General features: G+C 44.6%; 1 protein-coding gene across 5 annotated transcripts; it reads right to left on the bottom strand.

Moving 5' to 3' along the window:
* Positions 1-235: 235 nt before the first annotated feature.
* Positions 236-24,825, bottom strand: afg3l2 (AFG3-like AAA ATPase 2). Of its 5 annotated transcripts, none has more exons than XM_049599274.1 (17): positions 24,589-24,824; positions 24,041-24,140; positions 22,883-22,951; positions 17,768-17,925; positions 17,480-17,632; positions 15,502-15,576; positions 9,197-9,321; positions 8,839-9,112; positions 8,135-8,272; positions 7,294-7,447; positions 5,216-5,323; positions 4,439-4,564; positions 4,245-4,355; positions 4,045-4,160; positions 3,473-3,673; positions 2,693-2,887; positions 236-1,980 (listed from the first exon to the last, which is right to left on the bottom strand). In XM_049599274.1, exons 1-17 carry the CDS (start codon positions 24,670-24,672, stop codon positions 1,741-1,743), a joined length of 2,427 nt encoding a protein of 808 aa, XP_049455231.1. In that variant the 5' UTR covers positions 24,673-24,824; the 3' UTR covers positions 236-1,740. The 5 variants fall into 5 exon arrangements, with proteins under 5 accessions (XP_049455231.1, XP_049455232.1, XP_049455233.1 ...); XM_049599275.1 differs by having other exon boundaries at positions 9,197-9,318; XM_049599278.1 differs by lacking the exons at positions 236-1,980; positions 2,693-2,887 and adding exons at positions 2,985-3,072; positions 3,113-3,192 and having other exon boundaries at positions 3,433-3,673; positions 24,589-24,825.
* Positions 24,826-24,936: the final 111 nt, after the last annotated feature.

Raw genomic sequence — 24,936 nt, 5'->3', positions numbered from 1 at the left:
GATTTAAAAATATATTTGACAGACAGATAAAGTCAGTGACTCACACAGGAGTGTGTTTGTTTGTTTGTTCGTGATACAGATGTTTTAATTTTATATTTTACACATTAAATGAACCCTTCAGCAGGTGGAACTCAAAAGCAATCTCATCATTTATTTATTCTGATGAAACAATATCTTTTGTTGTGTTGAAAACTGTTTAAGTTTTCATTGTTTTTAATGATTGATCGATTATAAATGTATTGATAGTTTTTATGACTTTATTAAAACATTTCAATCATGAAGCAGAACACACATATACACATTTTTATTTAATTATTACAGATGATATAGTGTGTCCGGCCAACACTCAGCTGCACACCTTTGTTTTTACAGCATGCTGACAATAACTGATCGATAATTAATCAGTACCTGATCAGCAGACCGCAGCTGCTTCCATCCACCACATGCTAATATTAGCTTTACATTAGCATCCCTCTTCATTCAGTCTACCAACAGCAGTTACCATGGCGACAGTGACGATGATGAAGATGAAGACTGAGCTAGTCTCCAGAACATTCAGATCAGTGCTGATGATCAATAACTGAGTCAGACTGTGATCAGATCTGCAGCGTTCATCCTTCAGCAGCTGAGGGTTCTAAGGAGAACTCGGTGCTCACTGAGTTGACGCCCGATGACCTCAGAGTTTCTTTTTCTCCGTCTGAAGGTCACCTGTAACGCTCCGTCATCGCTTCGTTCGTCATCTGCTGGAACCAGAAAACAGAGAAGAGGAACCGGCTGCTGCAGAGACGGATCCAGAACCTACACATACAGAAAGGTTCTTAAACGGTTCTACTGCTCAGAGTTTAAGTAAAAGTTTTTCAAGTTAATTTGTTAAGATCTCCATCAAAGCACAGCTCGTGTTCCTGCTAATGTAGAACCCTTCAATGGAGTACGGATTCCAGAGCAAAGAAAGCTTCTGTGGTTTTGTGCAGAGAAATGCTGATCTCAGTGACAGGGTTCTTTAGTTCAGATGTTACGGTGAAGACATGTTGTAGTAGAAGCTGACTGCAGAACACCAGGAACAGAACTTTCTCTGCTTTGGAGTGAAAGTTACCCATTAAATAAAACTGGGTTCTGTTGGTCAGGGTAGGTTCTAGATTTGTTACTGTAGGACACTTAGACACTGTGTGTTCTGTGAATGACTGAGAAACCTGCTCTGGAACAAAATGTTTAACATCAGGAGATTTGTAAAGTTTAGAAATGATTAAGAACTTGATGTCAGGGTTCTTTGAGTGTGGAACAGAGGGGTCGGGTGGTTTAAATCTTTCTTCCTAATGACGGTTTTAGAAGTCTGCTGTTCTAGAACCTTATAATGGAGTGAACGCTTTTGAGGGTTCTACAACAGTTTCATTCTAGAACATTTCTGTGTAAAGTTCCTCTGTGCAACAGTTCATAAGGTCAGAGCTGAGTGAAGGTTCAAGAACTATGAACAAGGTTTGACGTTATTAGCAGAATGGTGAGTGCAGAACTCCAGAGAACTCTCAATAAGCAAAGTTCTAGATGTATGCGAAAGGGTCGGGTGGGGTACAGAATGGTGAGAGAACCCAGACATCCAACAGAACGCTTGAGAACATTACAGGGTGAAGGTTTGGTGTTTATTCTGGGAGTCAGTGAGGACGTTCTAGACCTTCAGACAGACGGTACTTCAGAGAATGTGACATCGGGTCAGTATTTGGGTGTTCAGCCATCCGCCTGAAGGTTCTAGAAGGGCATTCCTCCAGAGATCTGGCGAGCCACCTGCTCGTCCTGGCTCTCCTCCTTGTCCTTCCTCTCCTGGTTCCAGTCCTTCAGACCCTCCGGCAGCGTCGTGTCCTCGTCCACGCTTCCGGTTCCCTCCACAAACTCCTCATAGGTCGACTTCTCAGCAAACGGACGTTTGCCCAGCAGCTCCACCATGTCGCTCTTATCCAGAACCTCCTTCTCCAGCAGCCTCAGCGCCACCTGCAGGAACACCAAGAACATTGTGAGAACTCTGTATGAAGCATAACGTTTTAAAGTTTTACACTGGAACGATTGTAGAGTTCTCCACACAGGAATGTTCAAGAACTCAAAGACAGGGTCCTATAAGGAAGGACTTCATGAGAAAGGGATTTGTTGCTCAGGTAGAGGAAAATCAGAAGGGGAACACTGCAGAAACATGAGTGAGCGGGGAACTAAGTAAAGGTTTTCTGCAGAACTCAACAGTAACATCTCTTTCCAGAAATGTGTCCTGAAACTCAGTGTAAAAGCTCAAGCAGGTTCTACAGGCTCTTTCCCACCATAGAGTTCTCTAAGTAAGAACTGGTTCTATTAATTATGTAGGTATGATGTAGACTGTAGAACACCAGATGGAGAACATCCCAGAAATGTGTGTGTTCTGTGAATGACCCAGAACCCTGCATTGGAAGATTTGTTGAGTCTCGGCACAGAAATGTTGTAGAACTCAGTTTCAGGGTTCTGCGAGTCAGTGTCAGGTTAATCTGTGGTAACAGTGGAACACAAAAGAATAGATGCAGAAGGTCCTATAAGTGTGTGCATGCTAAGAAACAGAACCCTGCTTGTCTCGGTTCCACCACTGTTCTCTTCTCTCACATGTATCTAGAACCTGGTCTGGAACAAAGAACACTGTGAGAACCCGTTAGAGGTTCTTACAGGTGATCTAAATCAGTGGTACCTTCTCCACCTCAGCCTTCTTGTCGCTCAGCAGGTGGTGGGTTCTCTGGTGCGCCTCGGTGATGAGGGTTCTGACCTCGGTGTCGATGAGACGAGCCGTGGCTTCGCTGTACGGTTTCTCCAGAACCATCTCACCCTGCCGCGGCAGGTCGAAGGACACCTGACCCACCTTCGCGTTCATCCCGAACTGAACAATCTGCCACAGAACACACACACATAAAAACACAACAAGACGTTTCATCGGCGTCAGAACCCTCAGCTCTCAGGTGTCCGACCGTTGATGAACCTGCTTCCTGTTTCCTTTTTGCTCTGTGTTTAATCACACCGAGCTGAATGATGTGTGAGCAGCTGCTACTCTGTGTGACCTGTGTGACCTCTGACCTGTGCGTAGGCACTGTGTGTGACCTGTGTGGCCTCTGACCTGTGCACAGGCACTGTGTGTGACCTGTGTGACCTCTGACCTGTGCACAGGCACTGTGTGTGACCTGTGTGGCCTCTGACCTGTGCACAGGCACTGTGTGTGACCTGTGTGGCCTCTGACCTGTGCGTAGGCGCTCTGTGTGACCTGTGTGACCTCTGACCTGTGCGTAGGCGCTGTGTGTGACCTGTGTGACCTCTGACCTGTGCGTAGGCATTGTGTGTGACCTGTGTGACCTCTGACCTGGGCGTAGGCACTGTGTGTGACCTGTGTGACCTCTGACCTGTGCACAGGCGCTGTGTGTGACCTGTGTGACCTCTGACCTGTGCGTAGGCGCTCTGTGTGACCTGTGTGACCTCTGACCTGTGCGTAGGCGCTCTGTGTGACCTTGCGGAGGTCGTCCTGAGCTCCAGTGGTGATGCGTCCGAAGAAGATCTCCTCGGACACTCGGCCTCCGAGGGTCATGCACATGCGGTCCATCAGCTGCTCTCTGGTGTACAGGTACTGCTCTTTGGGCAGGTACTGAGCGTAACCCAGGCCCTTCCCTCTGGGGATGATGGACACCTGCACAGGTAACAACAACAACGACAACATGAAAGCATCATGGGAGCTGGCGCTCCTGAAGCTAACTCCACTTCCTGTCTGTCACAGCGTGGAGGACGTAAACACAGTCGGAGGTCCTGATGAGTTTTTAACTTCATGTTGACTGTTAAAATCAAGGATCAACTACGACTCCCAGGGTGCATTTCACTGACAAACATCTGCTTTACATCTGTCTCCCCCTCCTCTGCAGCAACAGCAGCAGCAGCAGCAGCAGCAGCTGAGGCTCATGGGTACTGTAGTGTTTGTAAACATGAGCCTGAATGATGCTGACATCATCAGGAGGTCTGTTAAAGAAAGGTGTGAACTCAGAGTCAGTCTGACAGGAAGGTGACCTTTAGCAGAGGGTCGGCGTGCTCCAGGAACCACCCGGCAACAGCATGACCAGCCTCGTGATACGCCACCGTCTTCTTCTCTTCCGGCTGCAGGACCTGAGTCTTCTTCTCCAGACCTGCAACACAGACACGTTCAAATAGCGACAGCCGCCGGCAGCCAATAAGATCTCTTCATCTCAGTGACATCACACGTGTCTGACCTCCAATCACTCTCTCGATGGCCTGCTCAAAGTGTTTCTGGTTGATGGCGTCTGAAAGGTGGCGAGCGGCGATCAGAGCTGCCTCATTACAGACGTTAGCGATGTCTGCGCCTGACAGACAGAAAACAGGGAGAAGTGAGGCAGACTGAACTTCCTGCTGTCTGATGGAGAGAGGGTCACACAGGTGTATTTACCTGAGAATCCAGGTGTGAGCGCCGCCATCTTCTTGGCCAGAGCGTCTTTGTCCAGCTCACTGTCCAGCTTCAGAGGACGCAGGTGGACTTTAAAGATGGACGCTCGACCTTTGATGTCAGGAGGACCTGAGACAGTGGCGACAGGTTCACTGATTATTATCAAAATAACAACAAAACGTAATCATAACAAGATTATTGATCATTGATTCTGTGTTTACGGATCAGAAAATCAGCTGCTGTCAATCATCAGCTGTCCAACTGATTCATTAAATGTCTGAAGGTTTTATCATGTGATGATGTCATAATATTAATGAGTTTGAAGGTTTAAAAACTCAATCATCATTTTCTTTTTGAAATCAACAGCTTCATGATCTCGTCCCTGATCGTCAGTGATCGTCAGTGATTGTCCCTGATCGTCAGTGATCATCAGTGATCATCCCTGATCGTCAGTGATCATCCCTGATCGTCAGTGATTGTCCCTGATCGTCAGTGATCGTCAGTGATTGTCCCTGATCGTCAGTGATCATCAGTGATCATCCCTGATCGTCAGTGATTGTCCCTGATCGTCAGTGATTGTCCCTGATCGTCAGTGATTGTCCCTGATCATCACTGACAGGATCAAAATTAGTGATTCAGACCAATCTTCATTTCAGTGACCTGATATCGATTCATAAAGTCGAGATCGACCTTTTAATAAACACTTTTTATCCTCCTCTCTTTATCTACTCTCCTCTCTTCTTCTGACGTACAAACAGGAAACAGGAAGTAGTTTCTCACCGATGTAGATCTGTCTGTCGAAGCGTCCAGGTCTCATCAGAGCCGGGTCCAGGATGTCCGGCCGGTTGGTTCCTGCGAGAACCACAACGTTGGTCGCCGTGTTGAACCCTGAGAGCACAGAAACAGCTGCTTTAGATTTTCCCTTAAAATCATGTGACTACACCAGTCTAACGATGTCATCATTAATGATGACATCATTCCGGGGTTTAACAAGTGAATTAAAGAGCTGCTAAGTGTTGAGGTATGTGTGTATATAATCTGCAGGACACAGAAAGAATCCTTTAATTTAGACCTGACACAAGGACTCCATTGTTCTCAATTAATGTAAAAGTTAAGGGACATTTTCGGGTGTTAAAACCTCTCGGGTCTCTTAAAACCTCTTAACAATCCATGAATTGATCCCTTATTTGGGCTGAAGCCCTGAACTTGGTCTAAATTAGAGCCCATTGTTTGAGGATGTTGGACACTGCGGATCACAGTGCTCTGAGATTTGTCACAAACTGGACAGTACTGACTCGTCACTGACTCATCACTGACTCATCACTGTACTCTGTATTCCAGGATTGGCTGGCCCTCACTGACTATGTGAAGGCTCAGTCACTGGTACCTGTTTAAAGCCATGCTAGGCATGCTCCCTTCTTATATCTGCTCCTTGACTGTTCAGAGAGCTGGTGGCTATTAGCTAGTAGTGGCAGCTATAGCTTGAGATCACAAGATGTTGTCCTATTGTCTGTACCAAGTGTAAGGACTGAACTGGGAAAAAGGTCTTCAAGTGCTCGGCTCCTCTTACCTGGAACGGCCTTCAAGAGGACTTGAATCTTGGGAGCCTTATCCCGCTGCCTGATTTTAAAGTTGTGATAACCTCAATGATAAATACATCGGTTGGTTCTTGTCATTGTCTGTAGGTATTTTAATGTTGTCACTGGTACTTGATTATTTGTTGTGTTGTGTCTCGTCTGTAACTTTTCATGCTGCTGCTGTTTGGGCCAGGTCTCCCTTGAAAATGAGATCATTGATCTCAATGGACTGACCTGGTAAAATAAAATAAAATAAAAAAGAGGGTGACCTGTGACCTTCATGGAGCCCTTAAAATATTCTTCACATTTACATTTTCAAGTTTAAAGACAAACTGATCTGCATTAAAGTCACGTTCAGGGTCTGATGACGATGATGATGATGACGTGTTCACATGTGTGTGTGTGTGTGTGTGTGTGTGTGTGTGTGTGTGTGTAAAGGGACAGTTCAGCCCAAAATCAAACACACATATTTGGCCCTCAGCTGTGGAGCAGTTTATGACAGACGCAGCACTTCCTCTCTGATACAACAGCACGACGTGACCCCACACTAACATTTCGTTCACTGAAGGTGAGTTTGATGTCTACTGAACCGACTGTATGTAACGCTACAGCTCAGCTGAGGAGGACGCCCTTAATGAACATGTTCTAACTGACGCTCTCTTTATTTGATGGACTTTAATCTTTTTTGTTAGTTTGTTCCGTTTTATTTGGTTTGATTTTTTAATATTTTATTGTCTCGTTGTTGTGAGTGTCTCATAAACTTTATGTATGTAAACTGTGTCGTTCATATTCTGCCACATTGCCACATTGCCACATTGCCGGCCACCCTCAGTGATGACCAGTCTCAGTCGGGGGGGGCAACCCTAGTTTTGGTCAATTATATCGTGAGTAAATACTTTTGAAACACACATGCTGTCTGTTTATTGTTGGACAGAAGTGACATGGTGCCAACATGTCACACACACCAACACTGGTCACAGCTGATTAATCAGAGCTGCTAATGGGTACCTTGGTGTCATTTATGACACTGAATGAATGACTTCATTATGACTTTCCTTTGTCACAGGCTGACGCCCTGAGAGGTGGTTTGATGTCAAATAAATCATATCATTAATAATTATATTTAATGATCAGTTATTTCTAACAGTCACTTAAACACCACGTGTTCCTGACACATGATACCAGAGAGGAAGTGAACACCTGACCCCTCAACAGCTCACACTAAAACGATCTGTTTGGGTGAACTGTCCCTTTAAGAAGGCGCCCGGCCGTGTTTCCCACCGTCCATCTCCACCAGCAGCTGGTTCAGCGTGTTCTCCTGCTCGCTCTGTCCCCCGAAGTTTCCTCGTCCTCGTTTCCGTCCCACAGCGTCGATCTCGTCGATGAAGAGGATGCAGGGAGCGTTCTTCCTCGCCATGACAAACAGATCTCTGACCTGCACAGGAAGTGACATCACTCTGAGCTTAGAGGTGCTCATTGCGTTCCCTGAGGTCAAAGGTCACAGTGTATTTCAGGAACAAGTTTACGACCAAAAAAACTGATCAATCAAAGACGTCTCATTAATTTAACGAGCTGTTTGACTTCCTGTAGACGCAGCGTGACGATCAGTCCGCCCACAGTCACACGGAGTCTGAACATATCCTGTACGCTCACTATCACAGGAGGGTTTGTTCATTTCTGTGTTTGTGAAATCAAATATTTTCTTGTCTTCTTTTTTAATGATTTTTGGGGAAAATGTGTCGCTGTCAGCTTTTTTTGTTTCAAGTAAACGTCCGACAGACGCCGCCGAGGAATAAAGAATCTGACTCTGAATTTATGTTCAAGTTGAACGTCAAACTAAATCTGGATTTTTTTTTTTCGTTTCGTCATCAATGACTGAAAGATATTTTTAACAACAGTTCAAAGAGTCGACACTAAAATGATCTTCAGATCTACTTCAGTTCATCAGTGACGCTTCTGAACAGACATTCAAACATTTTAAATTCAGGAGCTGTTTCTCACCTCCTGAACTTTACAACTTTTTCTGACTTTTTTATTTTCTGGATTCAGCCTACATTTCCCAGGAGCCCCTGCAGAAACAGCTTCCTGTGTGTGTGTGTGTGTGTGTGTGTGTCTTTCTAACCCTGGCGGGGCCGACGCCCACAAACATCTCCAGGAACTCTGAGCCGTTGACGGTGATGAACGGTACGTTGGCCTCACCAGCCGTCGCTTTGGCCAGAAGAGTCTTTCCTGTTCCTGGAGGACCCGTCAAGATGGCTCCCTGCACACATCAACAACAACCATTAACTGCTGAATGCAACCCTCACCTCACAGGTCCAGGTCCCTCCTCACCTCACAGGTCCAGGTCCCCCCCCCTCAGCTCACAGGTCCAGGTCCCCCTCACCTCACAGGTCCAGGTCCCCCCCCCTTACCTCACAGGTCCAGGTCCCCCCTCACCTCACAGGTCCAGGTCCTCCCTCACCTCACAGGTCCAGGTCCCTCCCTCACCTCACAGGTCCAGGTCCCCCCCCTCACCTCAGAGGTCCAGGTCCCTCCCTCACCTCACAGGTCCAGGTCCCCCCCCTCACCTCAGAGGTCCAGGTCCCTCCCTCACCTCACAGGTCCAGGTCCCCCCCTCACCTCACAGGTCCAGGTCCCCCCCTCACCTCACAGGTCCAGGTCCCTCCCTCACCTCACAGGTCCAGGTCCCCCCCTCACCTCACAGGTCCAGGTCCCTCCCTCACCTAAGAGGTCCAGGTCCCCCCCTCACCTCACAGGTTCAGGTCCCCCCTCACCTCACAGGTCCAGGTCCCCCCCTCACCTCACAGGTCCAGGTCCCTCCCTCACCTTGGGGATCTTGGCGCCTAGGTCTTGGTACTGTTTGGGGTTCTTGAGGAAGTTGACGAACTCCATGATCTCCAGCTTCGCCTCCTCGCAGCCCGCCACGTCTTTGAACTTCACGTCAATCTCATCTTTTAGGATCTTAGCCGTTGTCTCGCTGACGCTGAACAGTCCGCCCATCCCCCGGCCAGGACGCCCCGCCCCCGCTGGTCCCCGCCGCAGCATGAACAGCAGGAAGCCAATGATGAGCACAGTGGGGAGCATGCTCAGTAGGAAGGTGCTGAGGAGGGAAGAGGAACAATAGAGTAGAGACCTTCGGCTGTATAAACTGTAGCCGCGTGGTGGACGTGACGTCATTCCTCACCCGTCGCTCTCAGTGGAATAAACCACCGGCAGTCTGTTCTCCCCCTCGATGCCAAGCTCGTACTGAGCTGTCTCCAGATTCCTCTCAAACGTGTCCACGCTGCCAATGTTGAACCACACGTACTGCTGAAAGAGACAGAGACACAGACTGAACCTCCTCCTTCACCCAGCAGCCAGAACATGTAAATATGAAGCATGCGTCACTTCTCTGAGCAATCAGCTGGTGTGTTCTGACCTCTGACCCTATCGACACATCTGAATGTGCTCTCCACAGTTTCTACGCAAGTTACGATGTCACCGCTCGGGCCGGGAAACACCAGAGCAGCTACTTCCTGCTGAGTGACGAGCAGCTGACTCCTCCAGACTGACCGCAGTGAAACACTCAGACTGAGACATATTAACATAGATCCTGCCTGTGGAAACAGACTCTGATGTTACAGTCTGAGGTTGAACAGATCCATGTTTTTAATGTGGTTCGAGTAGACGTGACTCCAACTGTCAGACTGTGACAGGAGGATCTTGACAACCAGACAGATTATAGATTTTTTTTTTTTTTTTTTTAAAGATATTTTTTGGGGCATTTTTTCCTTTAATTGAGAGGACAGTTAAGTGTGAGGGGGGAGAGAGCAAAACAACCAGACTGAGACCTACTTGAAGAGGTGGTCTCAGTCCGGTTCGTCCGTTTTCAAACTGTATGCTTTGACTAAAATGAACAATGACAGCAATATAGTCCACGATGAGCAGCGCTAAAATCAACCTGCGTAGTTGTCCCTCCATTGTGACATTAGAAAGTGTCACATTTATCTTGCAAGTGTACTCTTCTTCAACGTTTGCTTTACTTCCTGGATTTTTCCCACATGGAAATTCTGACCAATCAAGAGCAGCTTTCTCACACAAGGCATTTGATCTGGTCCTCTTGTAAATGCTGCCGTGAGAACACCAACCAACTCTAGGCAATTATACAACTTTGGAACAACATGAGTCCCTGATTCAGACCAGAGGAGACCACTCTAGGGCTGACAGCAGCCTGAGGCCGGTGGTTTTAAACCTTTCTGTGCCCGAGGCTCACCTGTATTTATACCTGTGAGACTCTATAACGTGTAACGCTCTTATCATCACATAAATGCAGTTTTTATTACTCATGAAATATTCATAAACAAAATGATTTTAGAATTCATTTTTAACTTTTTAAAGTTACATCAAAGCGCCAATAACACATCTATTTTAAAAGTAAATCAATAACACGTCTATTTTAACAGTAAATCATGTCAGATCACGTGACACGTCGTGTAATTCGCACCAACGGAGACAAACAGAATCCTGTGAAGGTTTTTTAAATTAAATGGAAACAGCTGCACAACACACTGATACAGTCAATTAAAATCACTCTGAACTTTCCGTACAGGCCCAAATATTCTAACACTGCAGTAACAATGTGCGGTCATCAGAATCTCACAGCACACCATCACCATCGGACAAAAATGGATTTTGTTGCTCTTTTAACTTTTAAAAAACTGTGGTAAGTCTGTTTTTATCAGCGGTCCCCTGCCAACACTGTCCCGCGGGGCAGAACGCTTCAGCCGGCTCCTCTCCCTCAATTCATGGGTCCAGGCTGCCTGTAGCACCTATGGTTTCGCTTTTATCGACAATTTTAACTTATTTTGGAACCGGTCCTCTTTTTACAGGGCTGGCGGGCTTCACCCGAGCAGGCTGGGCAGCTGCATGTTAGCGGCTAACATTCAGCACGCTGTTCAGTGTGCCCCATGTGACTGACGTACACTGGAAGCACACGCGCCCCTGCTTTCCTCTTTGGTTCATCCCCAACCCACTCCCACATCCACATCCATCCCAGTCAGAATCTCAAACAGATTTAACAGAACAACTTCACCATGGACCAATAGCAACCCCAAAAACTTAGTTCCCCTCACTCCTGCTCCACACTCACCATATTGTGATGATGAGCGCACGTTTGGCACAGACATTAACTTGGCCGTGCTGAACTTGCGCTCTCTTTTAAATAAAACTTTTATCATAAATGACCTGATTTTAGATAACAAGCTGGACAGTATTCTTTTAACAGAGACATGGCTTGGCACTGACGCACCTGTTGTTCTCACCGAGGCCTGCCCACCAAATTTTAATTTTTTATTTTCTACTAGGGGGGTAAAAGAGGAGGTGGAACTGCATCTATAACCAGAAGCGCACTGCACTCAAATGAAGTTTCTTTTAACAGCTACTCATCGTTTGAGTATCATGCCTTTGTTTTTAGCAGTCCTCCTATTCTTTGTATCACAGTTTACAGACCACCCCACCATTCCACCTCTTTTATCACTGAATTCTAAGAACTATTATCAGTCATACACACCACCTATAACAGAATTTTAATAACTGGTGATTTTAATTTACATGTTGATAATACCTCTGATCCAATGTCCAGAGAATTTTTAAACCTTTTAACCTGCATGGATTTTAAGCAGCACGTCACACAGCCAACTCCCAACAGAGGACACACCCTGGACCTGGTCATAACCTATGGCCTGTCCACTGGTGTGTCCTCTGTTGTTGACCTGGCTGTGTCCGACCACTACTGTGTGTATTTTAACATCACCAGTTTTAGCCATCAGGAGCCCCGGTGAGAGCGGTGAGGAAACGCTAATTTTACAGAGCACTCCTGCAGAGATTTTACCTGCACCCTGTGATTTTATTGTGGACAATTTTAACAGTAAATTAAAGTCAACACTTGACTCAGTGGCTCCACTTTTAACCAAAACAATAAAAACAAAACCTACACCCCCGTGGAGACATGATGTTATCAAAAGACTGAAAAGAAAATGCAGGAGTGCAGAGAGGAGGTGGAGAAAAACCAAACTGACAGTTCATTTTGAAATATTATGTGAACAACTCAAATCCTACAATAAAACAGTCAAACAGGCAAGAATATCCCACTTTTCAAAACTCATTTCTGATCATAAAAACAACCCCAAACTTCTTTTCTCCACCTTCGATCTTTTAACCAGCACCAATTTTAATAAACCATCCAACATATCAACAGACGCCCTCTGTGAGGACTTTGATGACCACTTCTGAAGTAAAATCGATGATATCAGATCCAGTCTTTTATCCCAACAGAATGTAATTTTTAACACACATGAACAGTTGCTTTTACCTGAGGAAACACTGGAGAGTTTTGCCCTGGTTGATGCGAGGACACTTGGTCGAGTTTTCTCCCAGGTAAACCCAACAACCTGCCTTTTAGATCTGATTCCCACAGCACTTTAAAAACATTTCATGGATTCTTTGAGGAACAGATTTTAAACATAGTAAATTACTCTCTGCAGACGGGTGTCTTCCCCGCTGCCTTCAAAACAGCAGTGGTGAAGCCCCTTCTGAAGAAGAGTAATTTAGATCCCAACACTTTTAATAATTACTGACCTGCATCCAACTTACCGTTTTTAAGGAAGATTTTAGAAAAACTGGTTTTTAACCAAGTAAATTATTTTTTTTTTTTTTTAAAAAAAAAAAGAAACAGTATTTTAGAGAAATATCAGTCTGGTTTTGGGATGAACCACAGTACACAGACAGCCCTTTAAAGATTTTAAATGACATCAGATTTAATGCAGATTCACAAAAACTCACAGTCCTGGTACTACTGGATCTGAGCGCCGCCTTTGATACAGTAGACCATCACATTTTATTAAACAGACTCAAAAACCTGGTGGGCCTCTCTGGTACTGTTTTTAACTGGTTCAGCTCTTATCTCACAGACCGATGTTTCTTTGTAAGTATGGACACATGTTCCTCCAGAACGCGTGAAATCAGGTGTGGGGTGCCCCAAGGGTCAATTTTAGGTCCACTTCTTTTTAATCTATATATGCTTCCACAGTTACGCAGATGACACACAGCTGTACATCGCCGTGTCTCCTGATGACACAGGGCCAATTGATGCCCTTTTTAACTGCATTTTAGACATCAAGTCATGGATGGCAGTGAATGTCCTGCAGCTCAACCAGGACAAAACAGAGGTTTTAATTATTGGTCCTGAAGGCAGGAGAGAGAAACTTTTACCAAAACTACAAGATTTTAAACCTTCACAATGTGTGAAGAACCTGGGCGTCATTTTTGACTCTGAGCTCTGTTTTATTCCACACATCAAAAATGTAACAAAGACAGGTTTTTATCATCTTAAGAAGAGTCCGCCCGTTTCTCTCTCAGGCTAACACGGAGGTGCTGATGCATGCTTTTATCTCTTGTCATTTAGATTACTGTAATGCCCTGCTGTCTGGTCTTCCCAAAAAGACCATCTCTAACCTGCAGCTACTCCAAAACTCAGCCGCACGAGTGCTGACGAGGACCAGAGGGCGGGCGCACATTACACCAGTGTTAAAATGGCTGCATTGGCTCCCCGTGTGTTTCAGGATGGATTTTAAGGTTCTTTTATTAGTTTTTAAATGTCTTAATGGTCTTGGGCCATCTTATTTATCTGACCTGCTTTTATCATATCAACCCTCGGGGACCCTGAGGTCCTCCGGCACCGGCCTTTTAATCATTCCAAGAGTTAGAACAAAAACCCACGGGGAGGCTGCATTCAGCCATGATGGCCCTCACTTGTGGAACAGCCTGCCACAGAGCATCAGGACTGCAGAGACTGTTGATGTTTTTAAAAGGAGGCTCAAGACTCACCTTTTTAATTTAGCTTTTAACGGATTTCTTCTACTCTTTTAATTCTTATATGTTATTTTTAATTTCTAATGCTTTTAAATGATTTATTTTTAAATCTTTATGCATTTTATTAAGTTTCTAAATCTTCATTTATTTATTTATTATTATTGATATTATTTTAATCTTAAAATCTTTAATTTTTTTTTTAATCCTTAGATTTTTAAGCATTTTATTATTATTTTATCTCATACCTGTTTTATCTTATCATATTGCCTTTTAGTCTTTTAGTTTTTAGCTCCAGTGTTTCCTCATGGGGGGCCTCCACACTGAGAGGTGTGTCCGGTCTGCCCGCAGGGACGTCGTGTGTCTGTGTGTGTGTGTGTGTGTGTGTGTGTGTGTGTTTATATGTGGGAGGGGCGGGTTTTCAATATGTGTGTAGTATTTTTGTTTGTTTTTATTCTGTGAAGCACTTTGTGCTGCATTTTAAATGTATTAAAAGTGCTATACAAATAAAATTTGATTGATCAGTGATTTAATCAATAACAACAATTAAGTAAAATCAATCAGAAAATGAATTCATAGAGTATGAACTTTACTTTTATACTAAACAAAAATGTAAACACAACACTTATTTTGTCTCACAGGTTTAAAGATCTCATCGTGAGCATCCACACACTCACCTGTGCAGTAATGACACTGTTTGATCAGACTCACCTGTAGGCAGCACTCTGTCATTTCCTGCTCACATCAGTGATGTCACTCGGTCTGCCTACTTCCATCTACGCCACACAAACCGCCTCCAGAGTGCTCATCCACCAAACCCCCACCCACATTCTCAGGTCTTCCTCCTACATCCACCTCACTGTCCCTCCATCCCACCCGACCACCATGATGTCTACAGCCTTCAGCCTCCCACATCCTGTACGCAGAGTGTGATCTGCTGCCGTCACCGACCCGTTACAGGGTCCCCATGAAAAACAGAAACAGGTAACTCAATCGATATAAGACCTCATTTATCTGAGTCAGATGTAGGGTCGGGCTATGAACTGCTCACACACACACACACACACACACACACACACACACACACATTACATGTTTGCACTGTTTTTTTGCTGTGTTGTATTGTTGGTGTATTATGATGTGTGACCTCTTGTCCAAGACACATTTCCTTCAGGACCAATAAAGTAATCAATCAATCAATCAATCAATCAATCAATCAATCAATCAAACCATCCATCCATCCATCCATTCGTCCGTCTGTCCGTCCACACATCCACTACTAACAATGAATTTTATTGATGTAAACTTGTTTTGCTGAATATTTATTTGTTGTTTTGTAATTGGCCTTTATCATTTATTTGTTTATTTTATGTTAATTTATTTCTTATGTCACTGACTCTTTTATCTGCTGATATTTTCTCTGTCTTTCCCTGTAAGGTGATCCTGAGTGACAAATAAAATGTCTTGTCAATAATAAACTGAGACGAGCTCAGTGTTTGCAACCAGACTTTGAGACAAAATTAATCTGGAGATCAGAAAAACTCTCAGATCTTAACTAAGAGTCTTTGGAGCAAAAACAAAAGTATTGCAGTTCAATTTGTGTTCAGTGTATAAAATAAGACTAGTGTTGATTCTGAGACTCACCCCGTCCACCGGCATCTTCCCAGGAGAGAAGACCACCTTGACGTAGCGCTTGTTGACCACCTCTAACCGGTCCACCTGATGGACACAAAGACAGGTTTTAACTCTGATTAATGTGCCGATACTGTCAGATTAATGTAATCAGATTTACGGACTGGGGATATTGTCAGATTAATGTAATCAGATTTAAGGTGTTTCAGATTAATGTAATCAGATTAACACTGGGGATATAGTCAGATTAATGTAATCAGATTAACCAATTGAGGATATAGTCAGATTAATGTAATCAGATTACAAAAAAAATTGGATTATAGTCAGATTATAATCAGATTTACGGATTGGGGATACTGTCAGATTAATGTAATCAGATTTACGGACTGGGGATATTGTCAGATTAATGTAATCAGATTTACGGACTGAGGATATCGTCAGATTAATGTAATCAGATTTACGGACTGGGGATATCGTCAGATTAATGTAATCAGATTAACACATTGAGGATATAGTCAGATTAATGTAATCAGATTAACCAATTAGGGATATAGTCAGATTAAGGTAATCAGATTAACCAATTAGGGATATAGTCAGATTAATGTAATCAGATTAACACATTGAAGATATAGTCAGATTAATGTAATCATATTAACACATTGGGGATATAGTCAGATTAATGTAATCAGATTAACACATTGGGGATATAGTCAGATTAATGTAATCAGATTAACACATTGGGGATATAGTCAGATTAATGTAATCAGATTAACACATTGGGGATATAGTCAGATTAATGTAATCAGATTAACACATTGGGGATATAGTCAGATTAATGTAATCAGATTAACACATTGGGGATATAGTCAGATTAATGTAATCAGATTAACACATTGGGGATATAGTCAGATTAATGTAATCAGATTAACACATTGGGGATATAGTCAGATTAATGTAATCAGATTAACCAATTAGGGATATAGTCAGATTAATGTAATCAGATTAACACATTGGGGATATAGTCAGATTAATGTAATCAGATTAACACATTGGGGATATAGTCAGATTAATGTAATAAGATTAACACATTGGGGATATAGTCAGATTAATGTAATCAGATTAACCAATTAGGGATATAGTCAGATTAATGTAATCAGATTAACACATTGGGGATATAGTCAGATTAATGTAATCAGATTAACCAATTAGGGATATAGTCAGATTAATGTAATCAGATTAACACATTGGGGATATAGTCAGATTAATGTAATCAGATTAACGGATTGGGGATATAGTCAGATTAATGTAATCAGATTAACACATTGAGGATATAGTCAGATTAATGTAATCAGATTAACCAATTAGGGATATAGTCAGATTAATGTAATCAGATTAACCAATTAGGGATATAGTCAGATTAATGTAATCAGATTAACACACTGGGGATATAGTCAGATTAATGTAATCAGATTAACCAATTAGGGATATAGTCAGATTAATGTAATCAGATTAACACATTAGGGATATAGTCAGATTAATGTAATCAGATTAACGGTTTGGGGATATAGTCAGATTAATGTAATCAGATTAACGGTTTGGGGATATAGTCAGATTAATGTAATCAGATTAACAGACTGGGGATATAGTCAGATTAATGTAATCAGATTAACACATTGGGGATATAGTCAGATTAATGTAATCAGATTAACCAATTAGGGATATAGTCAGATTAATGTAATCAGATTAACGGATTGGGGATATAGTCAGATTAATGTAATCAGATTTACGGACTGGGGATATAGTCAGATTAATGTAATCAGATTAACCAATTAGGGATATAGTCAGATTAATGTAATCAGATTAACGGATTGGGGATATAGTCAGATTAATGTAATCAGATTAACGGATTGGGGATATAGTCAGATTAATGTAATCAGATTAATAGGTCAAGGTAAGCAGGTGAGGAAAGTGTTACAGGTGTTCTCCTCACCACTCCTTTGGACAGGTAGTTGTTGACAAAGTCCTTCCAGGTGACCTCTCGTCCTCCGTCCCTGAAGAAGAAGTAATAGGTGACGGTGGTCCAGAACGCAGCTCCGATCAGGAAGTACATCCGAAACTCTTTATCATCCCAGGGAATGTCCCCCTGAAAAAAACCCCACAGACACACACCTGTGTGACCAGGGCCCTGTTTCAGAGATCAGGCTCAACAAACTCTGATCCTGCCTTCTGAAACAGGGCCCAGGTGAGGCCTGAGCAGCACCAACACATGAACACTGACCTTCTGCAGACGGCTGTACCAGTGGGACTCCTCCCTACGACCTCCTCGCTTTCCACCTCCTCCTCCTCCTGCTGATCCTCCTCCACCTCCTCCACCTGCTGATCCTCCTCCACCTGCTGACCTCCCAGAGGCTCTCTGAGCATTGGCAGGTTTGGCATCTGACAAGAAACAATAATCTAACAATCAGGTAACAGACAGTAGATGACAGTAGAGGACAGTAGAGGACAGCAGATGACAGCAGATGTCAGTAGATGACAGTAGATGTGACAGTAGAGGACAGTAGATGTGACAGTAGAGGACAGTAGAGGACAGCAGATGACAGCAGATGACAGTAGATGTCAGTAGATGACAGTAGATGTGACAGCAGATGACAGTAGATGTCAGTAGATGACAGTAGATGTGACAGTAGATGACAGTAGATGTGACAGCAGATGACAGTAGAGAACAGTAGATGACAGCAGATGACAGTAGAGGACAGTAGAGGACAGTAGATGTCAGTAGATGACAGTAGATGACAGTAGATGTGACAGTAGATGACAGTAGATGTGACAGCAGATGACAGTAGAGGACAGTAGATGACAGTAGAGGACAGTAGAGGACAGTAGATGACAGCAGATGACAGTAGATGTGACAGTAGATGACAGTAGATGTGACAGCAGATGACAGTAGAGGACAGCAGATGACAGCAGATGACAGTAGAGGACAGCAGATGACAGTAGAGGACAGCAGAGGACAGCAGATGACAGTAGATGACAGTAGATGTCAGTAGATGTCAGTAGAGGACAGTAGAGAACAGTAGAGGACAGCAGATGACAGTAGATGACAGTAGAGGACAGTAGATGTGACAGTAGATGACAGTAGATGTGACAGTAGAGGACAGTAGATGACAGTAGAGGACAGCAGATGACAGCAGATGACAGTAGATATCAGTAGATGACAGTAGATGACAGTAGATGTGACAGTAGATGACAGTAGATGACAGTAGATGACAGCAGATGACAGTAGATGACAGTAGGGGACAGTAGATGACAGTAGAGGACAGTAGATGACAGTAGAAGACAGTAGAGGACAGTAGATGACAGCAGATGACAGCAGATGACAGTAGATGTGACAGTAGATGACAGTAGATGACAGTAGATGACAGCAGATGACAGTAGATGACAGTAAAGGACAGTAGATGACAGTAGAAGACAGTAGTTGACAGTAGAGGACAGTAGATGACAGTAGAGGACAGTAGATGACAGCAGATGACAGTAGATGACAGTAGGGGACAGTAGATGACAGTAGAGGACAGTAGAGGACAGTAGAAGACAGTAGTTGACAGTAGAGGACAGTAGATGACAGTAGAGGACAGTAGATGACAGTAGAGAACAGTAGATGACAGCAGATGACAGCAGATGACAGTAGAGGACAGTAGATGACAGCAGATGACAGTAGATGACAGTAGGGGACAGTAGATGACAGTAGATGACAGCAGATGACAGTAGATGACAGTAGATGACAGCAGATGACAGTAGATGACAGTAGAGGACAGTAGAGGACAGTAGAGGACAGTAGAGGACAGCAGATGACAGCAGATGACAGTAGAGGACAGTAGATGACAGTAGAGGACAGCAGATGACAGCAGATGTCAGTAGATGACAGTAGAGGACAGTAGATGACAGCAGATGACAGCAGATGACAGCAGATGACAGTAGATGACAGTAGATGTCAGTAGATGACAGCAGATGACAGTAGATGTGACAGTAGATGACAGTAGATGTGACAGCAGATGACAGCAGATGACAGTAGATGTGACAGTAGATGACAGTAGATGTGACAGCAGATGTGACAGTAGAGGACAGTAGATGACAGTAGAGGACAGTAGAGGACAGCAGATGACAGCAGATGACAGTAGATGTCAGTAGATGTCAGTAGATGACAGTAGATGTGACAGTAGATGACAGTAGATGTGACAGCAGATGACAGTAGAGGACAGTAGATGCGACAGTAGATGTGACAGTAGAGGACAGTAGAGGACAGCAGATGACAGCAGATGACAGTAGAGAACAGTAGATGTGACAGTAGATGTGACAGTAGAGGACAGTAGAGGACAGTAGATGCGACAGTAGATGTGACAGTAGAGGACAGTAGATGACAGTAGATGACAGTAGAGAACAGTAGATGTGACAGTAGATGTGACAGTAGAGGACAGTAGAGGACAGTAGAGAACAGTAGATGTGACAGTAGAGGACAGTAGAGGACAGTAGATGTGACAGTAGAGGACAGTAGAGGACAGCAGATGACAGCAGATGACAGTAGATGACAGTAGAGAACAGTAGATGTGACAGTAGATGTGACAGTAGAGGACAGTAGAGGACAGTAGATGACAGTAGATGACAGTAGAGGACAGCAGATGACAGTAGAGAACAGTAGATGCGACAGTAGATGTGACAGGAGATGTGACAGTAGAGGACAGTAGAGGACAGCAGATGACAGCAGATGACAGTAGAGAACAGTAGATGCGACAGTAGATGTGACAGGAGATGTGACAGTAGAGGACAGTAGATGCGACAGTAGATGTGACAGTAGATGTGACAGTAGAGGACAGTAGAGGACAGCAGATGACAGTAGATGACAGTAGAGAACAGTAGATGCGACAGTAGATGTGACAGTAGAGGACAGTAGATGACAGCAGATGACAGCAGATGACAGTAGATGACAGTAGATGACAGCAGATGACAGCAGATGTGACAGTAGAGGACAGTAGATGACAGCAGATGACAGTAGATGACAGTAGATGACAGCAGATGACAGCAGATGACAGCAGATGTGACAGTAGATGTGACAGTAGAGGACAGTAGATGACAGCAGATGACAGCAGATGACAGCAGATGTGACAGTAGATGACAGTAGATGACAGTAGAGGACAGTAGATGACAGCAGATGACAGCAGATGACAGCAGATGTGACAGTAGATGACAGCAGATGACAGCAGATGACAGTAGATGACAGTAGATGACAGCAGATGTGACAGTAGAGGACAGTAGATGACAGTAGATGACAGCAAATGACAGTAGATGACAGTAGATGACAGCAGATCTGACAGTAGAGGACAGTAGATGACAGTAGATGACAGCAAATGACAGTAGATGACAGTAGATGACAGCAGATGACAGCAGATGTGACAGTAGAGGACAGTAGATGACAGCAGATGACAGCAGATGTGACAGTAGAGGACAGTAGATGACAGCAAATGACAGTAGAGGACAGTAGATGACAGCAGATGACAGCAGATGTGACAGTAGAGGACAGCAGATGACAGCAGATGTGACAGTAGAGGACAGTAGATGACAGCAGATGACAGCAGATGTGACAGTAGATGACAGCAGATGACAGCAGATGTGACAGTAGAGGACAGTAGATGACAGCAGATGACAGCAGATGTGACAGCAGATGACAGCAGATGACAGTAGAGGACAGCAGATGACAGCAGATGTGACAGCAGATGTGACAGTAGAGGACAGTAGATGACAGCAGATGACAGCAGATGTGACAGCAGATGACAGCAGATGACAGTAGAGGACAGTAGATGACAGCAGATGACAGCAGATGTGACAGCAGATGACAGCAGATGACAGTAGAGGACAGCAGATGACAGCAGATGTGACAGCAGATGACAGCAGATGACAGTAGAGGACAGCAGATGACAGCAGATGACAGTAGAGGACAGCAGATGACAGCAGATGTGACAGCAGATGTGACAGTAGAGGACAGTAGATGACAGCAGATGACAGCAGATGTGACAGCAGATGACAGCAGATGACAGTAGAGGACAGCAGATGACAGCAGATGACAGTAGAGGACAGCAGATGTGACAGCAGATGACAGCAGATGACAGTAGAGGACAGCAGATGACAGCAGATGTGACAGCAGATGTGACAGTAGAGGACAGTAGATGACAGCAGATGACAGCAGATGTGACAGCAGATGACAGCAGATGACAGTAGAGGACAGTAGATGACAGCAGATGTGACAGCAGATGACAGCAGATGACAGTAGAGGACAGTAGATGACAGCAGATGACAGCAGATGTGACAGCAGATGACAGCAGATGACAGTAGAGGACAGCAGATGACAGCAGATGACAGTAGAGGACAGTAGAGGACAGCAGATGACAGCAGATGACAGCAGATGACAGCAGATGACAGTAGAGGACAGCAGATGACAGCAGATGACAGTAGATGACAGCAGATGTGACAGCAGATGACAGTAGAGGACAGCAGATGACAGCAGATGACAGTAGAGGACAGCAGATGACAGCAGATGACAGTAGAGGACAGCAGATGACAGCAGATGACAGTAGAGGACAGTAGAGGACAGCAGATGACAGCAGATGACAGCAGATGACAGTAGAGGACAGCAGATGACAGCAGATGACAGTAGAGGACAGCAGATGACAGCAGATGACAGCAGATGACAGTAGAGGACAGCAGATGACAGCAGATGACAGTAGAGGACAGCAGATGACAGCAGATGACAGTAGAGGACAGCAGATGACAGCAGATGACAGTAGAGGACAGCAGATGACAGCAGATGACAGCAGATGACAGCAGATGTGACAGCAGATGACAGTAGAGGACAGCAGATGACAGCAGATGTGACAGTAGAGGACAGTAGATGACAGTAGAGGACAGCAGATGACAGCAGATGTGACAGCAGATGACAGCAGATGACAGTAGATGACAGCAGATGACAGCAGATGTGACAGTAGAGGACAGTAGATGACAGTAGAGGACAGCAGATGACAGCAGATGTGACAGTAGAGGACAGTAGATGACAGCAGATGACAGCAAATGACAGTAGATGACAGTAGATGACAGCAGATGACAGCAGATGTGACAGTAGAGGACAGTAGATGTCAGTAGATGTCAGTAGATGACAGCAGATGACAGTAGAGGACAGCAGATGACAGCAGATGTGACAGTAGAGGACAGTAGATGACAATAGATGCGACAGCAGATGTGACAGTAGAGGACAGTAGAGGACAGCAGATGACAACAGATGACAGTAGATGACAGTAGAGAACAGTAGATGCGACAGTAGATGTGACAGTAGAGGACAGTAGATTTGTACCTTTGGTTTTTTCCTCAGCTTCAGTGTTTTTTGGATTTTTCTGATTTTCTGGAAAATATTTCTCAAAACCTGAAGAAGAAAAAAAACAGGTCACTGAGCTGGACACGGACATGTCAGGACTTCTGTACTAATGAGGACCGTGTGAGTGTTGAAGGAACAGTTCCACCACAGAATGAGCGTCTGTACATCAGTTATTGTCCAGCTGTGAAAATGTCATTCATGAAGAACCCTTGTTTTCATCTGGTGTCTCCACGGTGAACAGGGACGCCATGACACAGCTGCTGCAGGATCATTCATCCAGTCACATGATCACAGCCTCACGAACACAGGACCTCAAACATCATGATCTAGAACACTCCTTCCTGTGAGTCGTGCACCCTGAGCGTGCACACACAGCTCACACGTGTGCGGTGTTCATATAGACGACAGCACTGCTGCTGTGACGACTGTATTAAAGCTGGCGCTCTGCTCAGTTACAGAGCTGAGCAGAGCGCTGCATCATCATCATCATCATCATCATCATCATCAACACCCACCTGATAATATTTCACAATAAAAGCCTTGTGTTGACAAATGAAGAGATTTTTGTTCATAGAAATTATGTTAGAGGGCTTTTATTTTGAAACACAAACAGGAAGTGTTGAGTTCAAAATGAATACTTAAAAGTCTTTCATGTCTGTGATGCAGACATTAAGATGGTCGTGAAAGATGGTATGATGTCATCACGATTATCAAAGGAGCATTTTCAGTGTCGACTTCAGATAAAACTGAACGGACCGGTTGATTCCATGTGCTCTTGCTTTTATATGACTCTGAATGAAAACACACCCAGACACAGAATTTAAGGCGCAAACTGCCATTAAAAAAATGATCTCACGTTTTAATTAAAGAATTAAAATGTTTGTTTAACCCAAAGTGAGCGTCCTGTTCTCAGCCCTGTGAGCCTCATCCTGACTGACGATGTGATCGAACCCTGCCAACACAACCTCAGACGACACTGCAAGCATCAGGTGGACAAAACTGGCCAGACACCTGAGCAGCACCAGAGCGTCTGTCCACACAGGAAGACGTCCTCGCCCAGTCCTCACACACACACACACACACACACACACACACACACACACACACACACACACACACACACACAGAGTCCTGTACCTTTAGGTGGTCTGGAACTGAGACTCCTGTACACTCCCAGCAGCTCATTCAGCAGGCTCCGCCCCCTTTCTACCTGTCCTGCCGTGGTCGAACACGTCACCTGACAGAAACGAGATGAAACATTGTTTACTCCATTTGTATTATGTTTTTGTTTCATCATTATCATCATTATTATTATTTCATCATTTTCATTTTTACTTTCACTGAGTCACTGGGCTCAGTATCGGTCCTGTTTTGGTCGGAGTTCAGGTGTTACGGGGGTCGGTGTCGGTCCTGTTTTGGTCGGAGTTCAGGTGTTACGGGGGTCGGTGTCGGTCTTGTTTTGGTCGGTGTTCAGGTGTTACGGGGGTCGGTGTCGGTCTTGTTTTGGTCGGTGTTCAGGTGTTACGGGGGTCGGTGTCGGTCTTGTTTTGGTCGGTGTTCAGGTGTTACGGGGGTCGGTGTCGGTCTTGTTTTGGTCGGTGTTCAGGTGTTACGGGGGTCGGTGTCGGTCTTGTTTTGGTCGGTTTCCCGTTAGCAGTTAGCATGTTAGCATGATATCCACCTACCTGTCTGGCTGGAGCGCTGGAGGGCAGCAGCAGCCGGAAGGTGTTCCTGCAGCCGGCTGACAGCCGCAGGTAGCGGTGGGCCATCCTCACACCGGACTCACACCGACACTGAGCGGCAGGAAAAGACGGTACCGGGCCCTAAACACGAGTCAAGTTCAAGATTTCTGTTCCGTAATCACACTGCGCTGCCATATTTACTGCAACCTCCTCCTCCTCCTCCTTCTTCTTCTTCTGTTGTTTGATGGCGCATTCCGCCCCCTGCAGGACGGAGGGTGTCACGCGCTCTCTCTGCTGTATTTAAATTAATCAGTAATCAACAGAATGTGACTTGTTGTAAGGATTTTACTT

This window comes from Epinephelus fuscoguttatus, linkage group LG15 (assembly GCF_011397635.1).
Source record: "Epinephelus fuscoguttatus linkage group LG15, E.fuscoguttatus.final_Chr_v1".
NCBI classification, from domain to species: domain Eukaryota; kingdom Metazoa; phylum Chordata; class Actinopteri; order Perciformes; family Serranidae; genus Epinephelus; species Epinephelus fuscoguttatus.
Note: the sequence above shows the minus strand (reverse complement) of the source record. Positions and strands in the feature narration are given on the sequence as shown.